Here is a 19,326-nt window from a genome sequence, read left to right on the forward strand (position 1 = left end):
AATGCAAGGTCTTGTTGATTTCTCATTCGAAAAGTCAGAATAAGAGTAATTTTAATTTTCTGGTGTGTTCACAATTGGCCAGAAGTAGTCCTGACAGCACAGTGCACAAGGCAGGAAACACCATTGGATTGAGTATACTCATTGCTGTACTTGCTCTCATACCAGAGCAAATTTGGAAACACTACCCTTGAATGTCTTTGAGGATGAGAACGGAAACTCCATGTACACGTGTGGAGACAACATCCAGAATGTGCAAGATTCAAACCCAGGAATTCAAACTGTGAAGCAGCAGCACTAACCACTGCACTACTTTGACAGACTAAATGTGCACCCTTTAAAACAGGGGTGGGCAAAGTCATTCCTGGAAGGCCGCAGTGGCTGCAGGTTTTTGTTCCAACCCAACTGCTTAATAAGAAGCACTTACTGCTCAAGTAACACTTGTGCTTCACTGTAGTTGTCTCACTCGCTGTTCAGTTGAAACGACTGTAGTCTCGATTTTTAATTGCTCCTTATTAGCAATAACATGCAAATGGCAAAAGAAACCAGCTTTCCTCCATTTAGCTTGTTACCATTTACACCTGTGCGTATTTATTGTGCACTATTGGGTTTAATTAAATGCTTGGAAGGAAAGTGAAGAGAAAAAAGTGAAGGACTGCAAATTACTAAATCCATTTGAGCCTTCAAATCATTTGGATGATATCCTTAGAAAGGGGGAAAAAAATGTAGGATATGAGAATGAGCTGACATAGCCATGAAATGAAATTATTGGCAAGCATTGCTACCTAATTAAGCAACTGTGTTGGAACAAAAGCCTGCAGCCACTGCGGCCCTCCAGGACTGACTTTGCCCACCCCTGCTTTAAAACATGGTAATGTGTCAAATTTTGACAATTCCATTTTTGATTTGTATGTAACTAACCATGTAAAAGAGCTATTTGACATTACTTGCAGCAGTAATGCATTTTGGTCTGTTAAAAAATATACAGAGGTGGTCAGGCAATGCTACAAGGTTGTTTTATGTGTCAATCATTGTGGAGAAACAAAAAATTATAAATGCAAAGTAGTGTTAATTTCTCACTTGTTTGAAGAGTTAACTGACCTCAAACATAGATGATCTTCAACAAAATTGGAAATCTGTGTCATAGTCTGCCTTGCATAATTTGTGCTGTTTGTCAGCTGAAAAAAATGTAGCTAAATGTCTTCAGAATCGTATAGACTAATGATACAGACCCTGGATTCTTGAAGATATCTTGTCATTTTTCTGTTCATAGTGTTTAGCAGATGGGAAAGTGGAGATATTAAAAGTACAGAAAGTCAAATTTTGTTTTTAGTGGCCTTTGTAAAGTTAATATGATTCTTAAAAGATAATTCTGGAGAGTTTTGGATCTTGTTAATTTCCACCTTTGTTGATATGCAAGTTTTGACACATTATTAATTAGTTAAGAGATAAGTACTTATACAAACTCCAGTGTAAGTTAATCAGAGAATAAATATATTTCAAAAAGGCTAAACTTTATAAATCTTGTAATTATTACTTATTACATCACTGAAAATTCACAATTTCAGATTTATTTTTCTGTTTGAGACTGATATTGGTGGAGCTTCAAGCATGTCAGAGTCAGGCTGAGAGGTATTTGAAGTTGTCCTGGCTATAGGAGAAGAGGAATTAGTCAGTGCACAGTGTAATCTCAGTAGCTTTCCCTGGTGTCTCCTTGAAATTAGCCTCCATATGGTTTGTGCAACACCCATAACACTTAACAGTGTCTTTTTCAAATAAGTATTCTTCTATACATTATTTTTACGTGCTTACCCAGAGCAGGGTCACTGGGAAGCTGGAGTCTATCCTAGCAAACATTGCAGGCAAAGCAGGAACAGTCTGACAATCCCAGTTCATCTAACATGCATGTCTTTGAGCTGTAGGGAGAAAACCGTGTAGACTCTGCGTATGGATCACATGGGATATGTACCCCACTGTCCTTGTTAGGACTTCCAATTAGCACCTTTATAATTAAGGAGTGCATCAGTGGAACCAGTGTTGAGTTGTAGAGACAATACATTCACAGTACAGACGGTGGCAAACCTACATTGTTGGGACCCTGAAGCTTGAATTATTATGAGGGATGGCATTTGAAACCAGCAATTAGGTCTGGGTAACCACTGTTATCTTCTGCAATAGGGTTGTTCCGTAATAGATCACCACAAATTTCTTTTTTTATTCTTTAAACACCTTTTAATTTTTATTTTAACTGTTATTTTGTATGGTATTGCACTATGTTATTAATATTTATTTATTTAGAAACCTCTTCTCAAGCAGTAGATACCCAAAGTGTATACGCAGTGTGGACTAAAGCTTCATTAATTTCATAGTAGATCCACCCTGAGTATAGATATGTTTATAAACATGTTTACAGCTAAGCTAGTTTCTTCTTACTCAACATCACATCTTCCACTATTTGTAAGTGTGGTTTTAAACAACAAATCTAGAAAGACATGCTGTGAATTTTTAGAACTTTTATTTTACACTGCTGTGTTCTGCTTATGCCAAGCTCTAAATCTGTGATCTGACGGTATGGAATTAAAAATACACCACTGCAAAATATGTTCTTTTGTTACATCTTAATTACTCCCTCACAGTGCTTGGACCTCAGTTTAGAATGGGTGATTTTTTTTTTTTATAAGAATTGTCCATGTTTTCTTATTTAAGAAAGTTTCTGATTTGAATGTCATTGTTCTCCCAAAGAAATGCAGTTATGTCACAGCTCTAAATGGTGTCAATGTGCACACACAACCCCCAGCAATGCACCAGCATCCTATCCAGTATTGCTTCCTTTATAATACAGGACAGGCTTGGCTTCCGACAGCAGGAGACTATGGGTTCAGAAATTGAAGGGTAATTTTTTTTTTTAAATTAATTTGATTGCAATCATTCCATACAAATCAATCAATTTTTACAAAAAGTAGGATTAAGTCGATCCCCACTACTGAGAGAGAGAAAGCAAGGTCAACAGAGTAAAACTTCAGTCTTGTAAACATACCTAAATTGATGAGTTTGATAAGCCAATAGAGATGGCTGGAGAAGAAAAAGAAATACAGAAATAATTGCTTCCTCTGTGCTTTATGAGCTTAGAAGGGTAAATTTGTTATACTAGGTTGTTTGATTTATTTAATACTGTGTCAACTTGTTAAACTGAGAAGAATATTTAGAATGTGTTTTGTTTCAAGTGTGCTTGCATTTTAGTGTAGTCTGGGGCTAAATGATGTTTGTTTAAGCTTGCTGAATATTTTTGTATTTTGTGCACATTATGCCATGATAGCATGATGTAATCAGTTAGATCTTATTCACACTTCTGGTTTTCCATGCGTTATTGCTGCATCTGCATAACAGTTAATTTGCACTACATTAGTAAAATAATATTTTGTGGGTCCTATTAATATCACTGTGCAGTGTAATTTTAAAATTTAACATTCTGCATATTTTCTACACAAAGATAAATATAGTGTTTTTAATTTTTTTAGTGAAACTATAGTGCTGTAAGCAGACATAATGAGTCACAGCAAAATGTTTACTGCAAAAGATAACTGTAAATGTGTCAAATTGTAGACTGATTGCTTAACATATTTGTGGCGGATATAATTTATTTACTGGACTTATTATACCAGTACTGTGATTGTATCTGTGTGCATCCAGTTGACTAACTAGTATATCGAGACTCTATTTAAAGTGCCTCTGCTTTGCAAAAAATCACCGGTTTCCTTTTAATCAAATGCTACACATAGTATAACAGCACTTAATTCTCACGAGTATTCAATCCATGCCTTCTATGGTCTGACTGATATTTTCAGAGAAGTTCCAGGTTCAAATTGGACATATTTATTTTACAATTTAAACTTGATTGTATTCTATTTAGTTCTTGTGTTCAGCAGACTATGGTACCACTACATGTTTCTTTTACTCATTAAATTATCTACAGGAGTGCTTAATTCAAATCTTTTGAAATATTTCAAGAATAATTGTAACTTTTATAAGAAGAATAATAGTCATAACAATATATTTTATTTATATACTTTTCTTGGGTTTAAGTTGCTGAATGCTTTGACTTTAAAGATACCTTTTGGAAATCTTACAGTATTGCTCATAAAATTCATTTTTACAGAAATGTGTTTCATACACCAAATTAAAGAAATCTAAACAAACAAAATCAATAAAAAATAAATCAGATTAATTTCATGCATAGACATGTATTAATGTATGAAGTTCAGGTCACCTTGCATTGCTTTAAACCCAAAATTCACCATGTTTTGATGGTCTTTGTTTTCCAAACAAACACCAGATGTCAGAACGGTTTTCCTGTCAGTTGTGAAAGTGCCCTGCTTCTGTCATCATATCATTGTCAGTGGCTGGCTGTTCTTAGTCACACAGGCTTAGGAGAAGCAATTAAGAAGGTGACTAATTTAAGGCGATACTGTGCATTGAAACTTTACACAACTGTCAGCTGGCTTATAATTACATGGATGAAACTAAAAATATTTTTAAAATGTACCCAACCAAATATACATTCCTGCCAAGGGTGACCTGAATCAAAGAATCTTGCCCAAGTGTCATCACTCGTGGAACTGCTTAGCAAAAATTTAGAAACAGATATTTTTTTTAAAAAGTAGTTAATAGTACACACAGACTTTTCTTATGAGTAATATACCTTTAACCAAGTAAAATTCAAACTAGGTAAAAAGAAAAACCTTAAAGCAATCAAAAACTATAAGGTTTCAAATATGCATTCAAAACTATGTGTTATTTTTAATGTTTCAAGCTATTTTTGCATCCTATACAATTAGACAATCAGTATTAGATGCAATACCTTGATTTTTTTTTAAATACCCCTTACACAGACACAGAACACAAGTTCAACACACACACTTTATTATATTTTTTCTTTTTCTTTATGGGAAATGTCTTCCTCTGTTCCCACATACACAACACAGTTGCAAAGCACAAGCACAGAACACACTTTTCTTCTTTCTCTCTCTGTTTTCCTTCCACCTCCACTCCTCCTGGCAAACTTTGTCCTCCACCTCCCGACCCTGGCTTCTGGAGTAGTGGCTCCTTTTATAGGGCACCCGGAAGTGCTCCAATCTCCTAAGGAGCCCTTTGGATGTCTTGAGGTATCGCTACAAACCAGGGGGGCTGCCCTCTGGGGGAGATAATGCCCTGAATGTGCTTTCTCCCTGGGTCCTTCTACTATATAGGCATCCTCGGCTGGGCAGGGGCCCCGACCATATGCCACAACAAGTAAACAAAACATTGCAATGCATGTAGGCCTACAAATTAGATATGACTTTCCCTTTTGCAGTGGTTATGAATCAGAAATAAAATAATTATGTAGGTGAAATACATGAAGGCATTTGGCCAATATTTTAAAGTAAAGGCTAATAAAATATTATGGGTAGGAAACTCAATAAATAACAATGGCCGCTGTAACCCCAGCATATAACTGAAAGATTGTAACTCCCATACACCAGAAGCAAAGCTGCATTGCTGTCTTGTTCCAGTGGCAAGTACAGTATGTAGCAATACTTTTTTTGCAGTATTCCATCAGCATATGCTTGAATGGGTAATTTTTATGCCACGGGTATTGCCTTATGCAACATTTCAACCACATAAAGCTGACAGATTGGGATTCAAGTAAATACAGAAATAACAATCAGGTGTACTTAAAGGGTGTTTGGAAACAGGTTGTAGTTTTGTTGACTTACTGTAAGTATCTGTATAACCGGTATAATAAATACTGTTTTGAATTATGTTAAGACATTGTTTCTACAAATGGAAATGTCACCTTTCTAGGATAAAACTCGCCTACTTACTAAGTTTCTTCTGTCTGCTGTGTCATTTGAGCACTTTAATTTCAAATGTATGGGCCACTGGAAGATTCAATTTCAATCAAGTGTACAAATTCTGTATTGTAACTTCCCCTGCCTTACATGCTAGATATCCCTTGTATACATACTGTAGATTGTTAAACCTGCCTATTCTAATTACAAACTGAAAGTGTGCCCAATTTACATGTGACTTTAGTAAATTATACTTAATGCAGAAGTCATAAATAACATTTTACTAGGAACAAATTAAATATTTGAATATTTTTGAAATTCTGTAGGAAGTTCTGAAAATTTTATATAGTGTAATTCCAATCAAATTGACAGAATTGTGCTATGACACTCATTTGTTGCACATGTATCATAAATAATGTTTAAGTAAACAGAATAACACTTTAATTTTAAATTAATGGTGTCACAGTGGTGCAACGGCTAGTGTGACGTCCTCACAGCTCCAGTAGCCCAGGATTCAATTCTGGCCAAGTCATGTGAGACATTTGCAGCCTATCTCTATTAATTTATACGTTTTTTCTTGGTCCTTATCATATGCAGGTTAGGGTAACTGGTATCTCTGGTCCAATATAAGTAAGGACAGGATTGTGCATGCTTAGCCTCTCCCCTTCCCTCCCTCACCAAAACAGTGGTGGCCTATCCAGGGTTGGTTCCTGGATTGTATTTAATGCTACCGGGATTGGCTTATGGCAGAAAGGACACTTTCAGTAAATGGATGTGGGGATTTTAAATTTTAGAATCTGTTATTGTTAACATTTCCTCACACTACATAAATTCTATCTGTTCTCCAAAGGAATCACTTAAACAGACTAAACACAGGAAACCTTTTTTTATATACATTTTAATTGCAGCAAAACCAACATTAGAATCATTTTAAATAAAAAGTCATAATACTTTTTCAATAATAAAAGACACAATAAAAACATTCTTTTCAATATTTAAGCATGAGGAGGTTTTGGACACTGCGTTCAAAAGTTCACATTTTAATATCAAAATTTTTACAAATACCTTTTACCAGTTTAAAAAAAATCAATCAAAAAAAGGGGATTCCCAATAATAGGAATTCAGATAAAAATGACAATGTGTTCTTCACAGCTTCATGTGTTTATTTTATTTAATTATCTATATTCTCTTGGGCCCAGGGCAGGTGCACAGTATGCCCATCAGTGCCAAGACAACAGTAGAAGCAGCCGATCAGTAACGTAAGACTCAGTGGAATCATTGCCTCTGAACTCCTCATTAGCATTGGAGCTGCGAGTCTTGGCAAAGGACTTGCTCTTTCACCTGCATAAACATAACCAGACATCCAACCGTTTTCTAAAATGTTAGCCATTTAATGAAAGGTTAACAATAAACACTGCAATGAAATTAGCCAACAAGGACTCCTAATATATTTGTATACAGTATGTAGAAACAACAAGCTCTACCCGTTGTTTATTTATTTATTTTTTAGAAACTCTAAGAAATGCTGCCTTTTTAATTAAAAAACAAGGACATCCTCCTTGTGAGCCTTAGAAAAGTAAGCCCCTCGCTTCTGAGGCATTGTGTATTTTGTTCTGTGGCTGACTGCACAACCCCTTGCAAACCATAAAATAACAAAGACAAGGCAAGCAGCTTTTAAAAGTGCAAAACAACTGCTGTAAATCCAATAACGTTAAGAGATTTATAAAGGAAGAAGCAGGCTGCCTCACAGCTTCAAGGACCTGTGTTTGACCCCTGCAGCACATTCAACTGCTGAATGAGGCCTTTACAAAAGCTGGCAATGTCTGTTCAACTGATAGGCATTTGATTTCTTTTATTACCTGTTCATTTGAAAACGTGCTGGTAATGAAAAAAATTGATCTTTTTGCATATTCACAGTTATTATTTTTCTTTTGTCCAGGCTGGAGTTCAAGTACAGCCTTTCATAGCCTGTACTGTACCAGCATGCGTCCAGAGTATGTATGGATTGTTATCTTAAATGGCAATAGTCCATAATGAAATAGATGCTATGACAGATATTTGTGCTTTATAAATCCTACTGTCATCTTTCACACTAAGAATTTCTTATGTGCAAATACAAGTCATTGCTTTTCAACTGTTCATTTCTAAAAAGCAGTTTGCTGCCATGGCTGTGAAAGGAAATTCCTTGCTGTAAAAAATGAAAAGCAACTTTGGTACCTGAAACTTTTCACTAAACATTTCAATGGCATAGTTTTTAAAAACGTCAGTACTATGATAACCCCGGACCCTGCCAATATTTCACAACTTTCATCTTCAGCTGTTCAGAAAAGTTTCTTATTTCATTTCAAAGCGGCTGTATATTTTCTTTGTTTTGTTGTACTGGTTTACCAACTCCAGTTTGCTGTGACCCAGAGTCATTCTTTTCTCATCATGTCTGTTGATTTTATTCATTCGCTCTTGCGGTTGAGTCTCTGAAGGAAGGGGCCCATCAGGTATGCCAGGTCTGTTTTCAGTATCAGACCATTTTATGTCTTTAAAGGCAGGAAAGCCATTTCGGGGTGGTGACCTAACTGGCATATTTGGTGGTGGCACCTCTTTATTTTTTGTTGGAAGAGTTAATAAATCAGTCATTTTTGAAAGCAAGACTGTTGGCCTCTGTTTGGAGTTGGGTTCATGTTCAAGGTAAGTGTTGTGATTGGAGTTAAAGTTCTGACGGGTCTCAAACAGACCCAAACCTGTTGACTTCTGAACAAGTCCGTTTCTTGAATTTGACCATTCGGTGAATGGGACCACGCTAGGCCCATTTCGTGCATTTGACCATTCATTTAATGGGACAACACTAGGCCCTCCAGTTCCAGAGCCTCGAAGTATTTGGCTAGGAAAATGGAATGTGGTAGGACTTGAGCCTCCCTTATCCACATTACTAAGGCCGTTGTTCCCTTCCTTTTTATCATGGTTGGCTTTACTTGTTGGGGATATTGCCCCGGGTGATTTCTTAATGCTGGAAAGGCTGTTGCTGGAGAGGCTGCTAGAGGGGTCAGAGCGAACATTCTGTTTAGGCCCTTCCAGTTTGTAATCAAAATTGAAAATTCCATTGGGCCGAGGAATCTGGACATTTACAACTGCATCATCATCATCATCATCATTGGGATCATGGAGACCGCTGATGACTTGGGAATCTGCATAAATGCAGCGAAACTCTCTGTCGAAGCTTTCAACAATACTTCCTGTGAGGTGAATCATCATGTTGGTGTGGACCTGAGCAGAAAGCCAAGTGAAGCTGGGAAAAAACAGAACAGACAATGTTATAAGCAACTGTCGTCAGGCTTCTTAAACACACCTGACTAAACTTTTTATACAGTATTGCCAATTTTTACACACAAGGGGAGCAATCATTTTTTTTCCTATGACCCCGTGTTCAGATTCAGCGAGTTAGAAAATGGATGAATGGATGGATATCTTAATAATGAAACGTACCCTTTCATGTGAACACTTTGAAAAATGGTGTGTCAAAACAATGCCTCTGTTTTGGTATAAATCGCCAGAGAACAGAAGACCAGTGACATTGCTGGGGGAAGAACTTAAATCCCAAGAATCAATGTAGCACTTATGCAATGGGCCTGCCATGATTCTTGGGATTTGAGCTCTTCCCAAACACACAATGGTTAGACTAGTGACAACACCAGCCTGTTGTTTGGTGGCAATTATTTTCCAAAGCTCCCACATGAAAGATTTCCTTTAACTATTAAAAGATATAAAAAATACTGTTTACATTTAAGTAAAGTTAAAGCTGACTGAAGTGGAAAGAAATCTTTTAAGTATACAGAAATACAGATGCCAAAGACTGGACCTCTCAGCATATTCCTCAGAATATGTTTGAGCTAACGAGGAGTACCAAAATCAGTTACTGAGTTACAGCAAACTGTAACCTGAGCTATAAAACCAGAAGTACCTCATCAGACACACTTAATGCAATTTAGTGTCATGAGCATGACCAGATCTAACATCATGGTGACTTAGGGGCAGAACAAGAGGCCCTTCTCACAAAGGGGTCTTAGCTTATGAAAGAAATAAAAGCCCAATAACAGTTTCATCAACAGTACAAGCACACACAGCAACACACCATTCAGCATCGTCCCTGACCCTCACTATTATGAACCTGTCCAAATCAGACCTAAACACAAAGCTTTTAAAAGAAAAACATGATGGGATGAGGGCACGATCAGAGCAGGTGTCTAATGGGTCACTATTATGACATCCTGTTACTCTGCTGACAGAAAAAAGAGCAAATGGAAGAGTATTCAAAGTGAGGTGCTGTGAAAGGAAAAAATTAGAGAAGCCAAAGGTGGAGTTTTGACCAAAACTATACTTAAAAAAAAAAGGAAAAAAAAATTAAAAGATGATTTGGACAAGCCATAAATCCCACAGTTGAGACCATTGCTGACAGTCAGGACAGGGTTTATATCGCCACTTCTAGCAGCTTTAGCAACAACATAGATGTAGACATGAACAATAACCTGGTAGACTATGAAACCACTATAAATATATGCAAAATCAAAACACTCCATTAAATATTATATAGGCCTATTAAAAATAACAACTTGATATTCATTAACTACACTATCAGGAAAAAGTTCATTTTCCACAGGTATGACGTTGCACTCAGTTTACTACTTTCATTGTATTACACCAATGGAAAAGTAAAAATGTAAAAAGAAGGTGAAGTTGACGTGATATAACGTTTTAGATTTTTTTTTCTACTTCAATATCTGTGCCTGATTAATTATTGGCATATTTGATGATCATAATTTGTTAGTGTATGTATGTACCCAGAACATTGATTTAATGGGAGTCTTTCAAATTTTGACATCCTGGTGCCCATAAGGTACTTAATCTAGCTTTCATCATGGGAGGCTGGTGGGGGGTCCATCCTAGACACCATGGCTAAGGCCATTTCAGGGTACACTTACCTACACTGATTCACTCATGTTCTGGCCAATTTACAGTAACTAATATCCATTTAATTAATTTTTATATAATTTCTTTTTAATGCCAGTTTCATGTCAGGTACTTTGGAGGAAGTACACCCTTATTAGGCTAATGTACAGTTTTCACTCAAAATTCAAATATTTGTGAGGAAAAACATGTACCTGGAGAACAATCCACTCTTACACGGGAAAACGGTGCAACTCAACACTTAGGTTAGAATTTGATTCCAGGACTCTGGAGGTTAGAGACATCAGCACTAAACACTGTGCCACCTACTTTCCACACCATTGGAAACCTGCTAATACCAATACGGCACGCTTGCCTTTACAAGTTTTATGAAGATTTACAAATGTTATTGTAATAACATTACATAAAATAGTTTAGGCTTTATATACTGTATTTTTTAGGATAATGTGTTCTCCAATAAATGTTTGTGTCAGACTTTGGTAAACCGGTTTGGGATATTTGATAGTTTCAGGTTGGTAGTGGATAAAACAGTAATCTTCCAGAAACAGTGGCTTATCTGTGTTCACAAACAAATGAGGAGGTGATAGCAGATGGCCAAAACTGATAACTAGGGATGGGCTATAAGAGTCATTTTGCACTTGAATGTACTATGGTGCTATTCAGTTCTTTTCTGGGACATTTTCAAGTTGTTTTTCCCTGCTGCAGGCTCTTTATAACAAAGTCTCTTTGCTTTTCGCATTCAGTCTTTGCCAGTCTGGTAAAAGTTTCTAGTGCGGATTCCTCCATGGGATTTTCAGAACTTAAGGAGTGTAACTTGTGAGGCTTTCAGGTTTGTTTCTGTCCTCCTCCTCCTCCTTTTTCTCCACCTGCATTTGCCCTTCTGTAAAAGTAGCCCCAGATTTGGATTCTTTACAGTTCTTGGAATTTTGCAATTCTACTGCAGGACGAGAATATACTTATACACTTATACAGTTTATTTTTGTATAGCCCAAAATCACACAGGAAGTGCCGCAATGGGCTTTAACAGGCCCTGCCTTTTGACAGCCCCCCAGCCTTGACTCTCTGAGAAGACAAGGAAAAACTCCCAATAAAAACCTTGTAGGGAAAATGGAAGAAACCTCGGGAAAGGCAGTTCAAAGAGAGACCCCTTTCCAGGTAGGATGGGCGTGCAGTGGGTGTCAAAAGTAGGGGGGTCAATACAATACAATATACAATATAAACTTTTGTGTTCATAATTCATAATTACTTCTGAATGATTTAACATCATTTTAGTGTTTTTTTTTTCCTGGTGCCTTCTCATTCACCAACAGGAGAAAAACAGCACATATGATATACCATTTGATATGTCTTGATGTGTAGTTAGGCAAGATGTCAAGTTTTTTTTCCCCACAATTCACTAATTTTGAGGTCTTTTTGGATCATTCTTAGTGCAGAAATTTACACCCTGATGATAATACCAGTATTGTTGAATAATGATCACAGCAGTTGGTCCCAGGGGTTCACCCCAAAGGCATATGAGGGGTCAAGGTTGACAAAATGGGGCTCAGTAATACAGGCATGCAAAGCTAATCCCAGAAGGTTAAAAATGACAAATTTTCATATATAGGCATGTGGGGTATCATTTTACAGTATTTTAAGTCTAGTGATTATGAACATGATAGTATTTTTGATCCTTTACTAGGGATCTAGGCCTCTATTAAAGGGTGACAAATAACAATTTTTGATTACAATCCAGCATATTTAAACTTTTCACATTTAAATTGAACACATTTTAATATTTCAGATATGTGCCATACCTATTCTTGTTTATTATGTACTTGTACCTCATGAAGTAAATTATTACATTTTATACGAATTAGGGTGTCTTACACTAATTCCGGCTTTAGTTTCTATTACAGCTGGTTTATTTCTCTGGTCAGTCCCTACTGATAACTGATTTGAATTTTCTTCCCTGATACATGAGACTCCCACCAGTTCAATTGCACAATTCACATCAATCTTAAGTAAATTGCTATCCATTCAACTATCAAAGGATGATAAAAACATTGCTAGAATGGCAATGGCCACTGTTGAATAATCATGTATGTATTACTGACATGAATGAGCACTGTCCTCACCCTGAAACAACACATAAAATGTGCTTTTTTATTATTCCTCATCAAGACACGCCTGCTTTACATAGTACTTGAGGGTTTCACAAACATTTAGCCCTAAACAGATGTCCCAGTTTGCTAAAAGAAAGAAAACAGCAAAATGTAGAGACTGTCACTGAAACATTCTATGCAGCACTAACCTGCTTACCCATTACCAGTGTAGCCGCCACCACCAAGTATCCAGTCATCCATTTTAAAATATCCTTAATCCCGTTCATGACTTTGGGAGTTAGATGTCACTCTGGCAACACTGGATGCTCAAAGCAGCTTTGGATGAGGTGTTATTTTATTACATAGTGGTTACTTACACAGTGAGCCAAATCAGAGTCACCAATTTACCTTAAAACATGTCTTTGTGATATGAGCAGAATGCTTTAATGTCTCCCAAATCCAGATTTCTGGCTGTGCGAGACAGCAGCACTTACTACTATACTACCATAACTATCCTGCAGTAAGCAAAAGTATAGAATACGGTGTATTAGTATGACCATTGTATGCAAATATAAAAAGCAGGGCACACAGTTTAATGATACTCAGTGCTAAAGAACAAAGCGACCAAAGGCACCGCACTGTAAGAAGCAGGTTCATCCTGTCTGTCTTCACCTCCCCATAACGTGGACACACACACACACACCCTCATTCCAAGCTTCTGATTTCTCAAATATTCCAGTCTGAAAAACGCAACCCACACCAAACCAGTGTTCTTTCAGACAACAAATACAAGATCTGTGCCTTACTTTAAAAGCAGGAGGACTGAAAGCAATTGTGAAGCAAAATGTCTGAAAAAACAGTACACAGCAAATGTGCCTGGCACCATTTCTGCTTGATGAAAGGCTAACTGTAGGCACTGTAAAGATCAAAACATGACATGGCATCCATAACATTAGTGCACAGAAAAGTTTGTGCTAAAATTTGCTATTTTCTTTTTTGTCACTGATAAGCACTACATGCACATTTTTCTTTCTAGATCTGTTGCAGTGAAATCAAAGGCATGACTGAGCAGAAAGTCCATATTGATGAAAAAAGATCAAATGGGTGGGTGCTTTGTGATACCTGAAAGAGTTCAAACACCTTACGTAACAATGCAGAGAAATCCCTTAAGATTTGAGACAAGAAAATACTTGTATTTGCTTTCAAATAATTAAAAAGAACACAACTTTATAAAAGATACCCTTAAGTTTGTACTTGCTCAGCAGGAATATTCCAAAATTTGATCCTATCTGAAAATTAACTAAATACATTTGTTATAGTTAAAAACCCATGAACATAGTTGGATAAGCCAGATGGGCTGCACTTGTTGGGAGGTATGGCACTATGAACATGGACCACTGCCTTAAGCTGCCACTGGTATGAGCTAAGTCTGTGCTAGTGCAGACATACTATATATATATATATATATATATATATATATATATATATATATATATATATATATATATATATATATATATATATATATATATATATATTTTTTTTTTTTTTCTTTTTCACTGGAAAGCACACCACCAATGGCCACAACCTTGAATAATGGGAAACTTGGACTTGGAGACCAAAAAAGAAAGGCCAAACCAAACCCAAACATTAAGTCAAAGCCTTTGGGTTGTATTTGTTTATTTTCATGGTCTCTCGGGTAGCATTTAGTTTAATCTCCCTGCCTTTTCTGGTGTGTTTGCATATAATGATAAAAAAGGCACACACTGCAATAACCAAGTCTGTCGGTCTGTCTGTCACATCTGTCCATCCGTATAAAACAACTTGACTCCCAGTAGTCCAATTTTAGGGAAATTTTGCACACTTCAAGAAAATTTGTCAGGACTGATCATTTTTTTTTTTTTTAGATTTTTCAAATACAACACACTGCAAACATTTTTGAAATTTCTAAATCTCCAATTGAAAAACATTATCGAATTTGAGATCCCAGCTATCTTAAAACAGAGAAACATTCTGTGTGACGTCCAGTACAAAGCAGTTTACTTTGTCACGTTTACCTTGAAAGCGGTTATTTTGACTTGTATATTTTAGATATTTTTTGTGTATTTGTTTAATGGCCGCTTCTGGTAGAAAAAACGCTGAAACACCTTCAGTCGTGCATCATCACAGCAGGACACGGGATCAGGTGTTCACAGACGGAGCTGGACAAGAAGGAAGGTACGATATTAGATGTGCATTTACTTATTCAATTATCTAATAGTGATAGTCTGTTTATTCAGTATGGTAGTAATAATATGGTGTGTTCATCTCCATACTATGCAAGTACCATCCCATTTACCAGAATGCAGGGGTAGCTGTTGTGAGATGCCAACGTTCTTTTTCCTTCCACTGCCCCATCTTATGCTCGTCTCTGTAGCTGTACCCCACTCACAGCAGCTCACTTCTCCTGCTCCTTAAAATTGAAGTGGGTAAGTGACATGATTGTTCATGTCCATGAAAATGAAATAAAAAGTACTTTAACTTATGTAGAATGTATAAAAGATGGCTTGGTAACACTTAAGCTACAGTGATAAAACATGTTACACTAAAAACAACCCAATGGTGGCATTATCTATAAAGATTATAAAGAATCTGCATTTCTCTGATGCTATAATTTATTGACAAAGTGCCACAATGATCTGCTTTCTATCTACAATTTTAGCTTAAAACAGATTTGAAATCTCCATTGGGTACTTCTTTAAAAAACTTTTGTTTAAGAAAGCTGAAATACAATTAGCCACAGACCATCTACATCCAAGCACATGTAGCAGTGCTACTTAGTATGGACTTCAATTCCCACCAATCACAGAACTGCTACAATATAGGGCAGTGTCGGCTTTGCTTCAGGGGTTGCCAGAAGGAAGAAATGTAATGAGGTGCTGCTTTTAAAAAGGAGACATATGACACCAAAGGATCACAATCATCTACAGTATGTTTGTTTGTTTCAATGCTTTACTCATAAAGGATTACAGTTTCGACAGATTTTCTAGATTTTTGTTTTTGTCTCAGGCCTGCTTTTACATGTGGTTTTCGTCGGGACTGGAAAACGTCTTTGTCTGGGGAGTGCTCCGAGTCACTATAAACCTTAACTTACATCAGCATCCCGGTGGGACAAAACTTTAAATTTCATTCATTGCACTGTTCACAGGAGTTTCATTCCTTTCACTGTCATCATCTGCATTTGTTTTACTGGACTGTGTTTGGACTTCTGTCTTGTTTGTAGTTAACCGTTCTTGTGTAGAGTGTTTTGCTGGGTTTTATTTAACTATCACCATCTAGGTTAGTTGGGTGGGCTTTTGCCTGCACATTTGTTGTTTACCAATTGCTTTTTGTTCAATTACTTGTTTAATATATTCTTTATTATTAATTCATTTGTGCCCCTAGTTACATGTCTCTCTTCTTCATTTTGCAAACCGGGTCAAGGCTGAATGTGTTTCTGGGGTCCCCGAAATAAAATAAACTAATCATATGTGAATCTGTGCATCATGTAACCACTACAAACTAACAGTAGCACATGAATGTTTTCATTACTTGAACTATAATTTCCTATCAATGAAAGCAAGTTTAGCCACATGACAACTGTAAAATGGTATTGAAAAACATTTTTATATAATTACATTCTATTTACACTATTATTTTTCAATCTTATGGTTGAAAAATATATATGTTAAATTTTCATAACAAACTCTTTCATGAAATGACTAGAATTTTACAAATGCTCCAAGTTTCAATCCAGTAAGACACGTCTTCATATACGTCTGAATGTTACGTCATGCACAATTTTCATATTTGTTTTAATCCTACTGTAACCTTTTGAAGTAATGTTCTTCCGGTCTTCTACCTCATGTATCTTATGGGATCTTTTTGAATATGAGAGAGCCAATCACCATATTAAACTCCTATATTCTCACAACCTTGGCATTTCCCTGAAGCTAAAATGTAATTGGCAACCATTCACCAAAATGGGCAAGGTGTGTATAAGAACATTTAGAAAGATTATGCAAACAGAAATTGTAGCAGAACCACATAAGTGTTAGTGTTGTCTTTAGTGCTGTTGTCTTCCAATATTGTATGTGTAATGGCATGATGGAGTTGCCTTGCACAGAAGGTAAGATGGGGACTGCACCTTTAGGGGCAGAAAGTTCTGAGCTCTGGTCAATGTGCAGATGCAGGACATAGCTATTATAAAGGAAATGGAAGTACACAGTTGAAGTGGGATCTTGAAAATCATAAGGAGAGAGATGTTAATACTGCAGTTTGGGTGAACAAACTGCTTCATTGCCAGAGAATAAATTGGCCTGATGGGAAGGAGACCAGTGCGGCACTTTAAAGAGTAGTGTGATCAAAGAGTGCACTTTCTCAGCGTTGTTTTGGGGTTCATCATAAAACAGACTTTCAGTGCTTCAAATTGCCAATAGCTTAGTTGTTCCACTGTCTCATTCAAACATTTGTCAGAGGGCATCAGAGTCTCTACTTTTCACATTCCCTGGAGCCAGTGGCATACAGATGTGCTCAATGATTTCAGTCCTGATTTTACTCTTTCCCATAGATTGTTATATTTGCATTAATTTGTACTTGTCCCAATATGTGAGATTTTGCGAGCACTTTTTGAACAAATCACTTTTTGCAAAGCTCCAGAAGTTTCAAAGATTTAGCAATATTTGCTGATCTAACCCCTATAGAGCGGTGATGTTCTGTATGTTGGTCAGATATGTAAGAATTTTAAAATACTAACCTTTTAATGTCTGCCATTGACAGAGTTTGTCAGTCCATTTATCCAATTCTGAAACTGAAGAATTCCAGTTAAACGGAATGGAGAGGATCTAGAACTAGGAGATAGCAGTGCTGACCTATAGTAGGTTCCACTGCAGTCCTTCCTGTTGAGGATTGAAGAGACTCAATTCCCTTAACCTGTCAGGCTAGGACTGGTCCCATAATTCTGGGATGTACTGTACTTATTCAATTGATGATTTAAATGTGATGTTCATTTCACTATGATACTAAGGCACATGGGTGTTTTGGACCATGCAAACAGAAGAGAGGCTCGTCTGTCTGATGTCTCATGTGTTAGGTACCACAACAGAATAGAAGAAAAGAATGAACTGCTCCTTACCTCTAAAGCCTCCGTCTGGGAGCATGTTATTGGCAATCAGAATAAGGGGCGAGCTTGTGAAATTGTACTGAAAAGTCATTAAAGTCATTAAAGAGTCAGTGAATTTGGCATACCATGTGATAGATCTAGTGATGTAACTTAACATACTTGGACAACATGATCAGCAATGCAGTTGTCAACTTTAACATCCCTTCTGCTTAAATGTTGTGTAATGTACTACTTGATTTAGTAAGCATTCAGGGTAGAACTATGCTAACCGAGACAGTCTGGAATCCCACCCAGTGAAATGTTGTTTGCTCCTCTTTGACGCCAGTACTGGTCTGAAGATGAATTAGCAGTAAAAATACAACAATATGGAGATACATTGTGCCTTAAATAATGCACAGCTGCACAGTTTCTTTTTTTAATATAAATGTCATTTGGTGGTTAAAGATACAATATTTGTTCAAGTTAATTGGACATATTTGAAAATGAAATAGACAGAATTTCAAATAGAAATGATATACGTTAGTCCACTTTTTTTGTCAAAAATTGAAGAGAAAATTACAATTTTCAGACTTTGTAATTATTAATTAAAATATCTCCAGATCCTCTGTGATGTATTTCTGCCAGTTCAAGCAAGTTTTACTGAGTTTGCAGGGGAGCCTGGAAGACAGAGTTTATGTAGAGTTGTCTCTCCTGAAAAGCAGAAGTTTACCAAAATAATCTTTCCCCCTCACAACATGAGGGTTTGACAATCAGTCAGGTGAGGTTCTAAAAATATTATCTTAGTCTTAGTTTAGCTTATTTCCCAATTACTATGTATAACAGTAAGTATGCAATAGCATGATTGTCATATTTGCAGTATACCCTTTTGAGATAAGCATATTACAGTAAGTAGTATTACTGATTAATTTAATGACTGATGTTGGAAGAAAGCCGTCATCAATAAAATCGTGGGACTGTGTACTGGAAACATGAAGGTTATCATTGTAAACAGCAGAAAAAGCAGATAAGGCTTTTTAGTCTTTACTAGCTATGATAATGAATCCTCTTTAAAGAAATTTACAGATTTGATTTTTTTTTTTTTAATGAACTAAAAAACAAGTTTCTAAAATAAAATAATCCATTAGGTTAAAACAATTACAAACTTTAATAAGTGTTAAATCACTGAAACTGAAAATCTGAATCAGCATGAAGACCATGCAGCCTTCTGTCACCACTAGCCTTCTTCCAACATCACACCATTCTCCATGCATCCTTAAGTTCTTAGTACACTTATGTGTTATTTTGTGGGCAGGTTTTTGCATTTAGGTATCAGCATCACTAA

At 36.5% G+C, this 19,326-nt stretch overlaps 1 protein-coding gene across 1 annotated transcript in view; it reads right to left on the reverse strand.

Moving 5' to 3' along the window:
• Positions 1–6,978: 6,978 nt before the first annotated feature.
• The window catches only part of fam83c (family with sequence similarity 83 member C), a 36,248-nt gene continuing 23,900 nt past the window's right edge, over positions 6,979–19,326 (reverse strand). The window contains exon 4 of the mRNA XM_039734450.1: positions 6,979–9,105. Coding sequence (XP_039590384.1) covers positions 8,160–9,105 — 946 coding nt within the window. The 3' untranslated portion in view covers positions 6,979–8,159. The remainder of the gene's footprint in view (positions 9,106–19,326) is intronic.

This window comes from Polypterus senegalus, chromosome 14, assembly GCF_016835505.1.
Source record: "Polypterus senegalus isolate Bchr_013 chromosome 14, ASM1683550v1, whole genome shotgun sequence".
Classification (NCBI taxonomy): Eukaryota; Metazoa; Chordata; class Cladistia; order Polypteriformes; family Polypteridae; genus Polypterus; species Polypterus senegalus.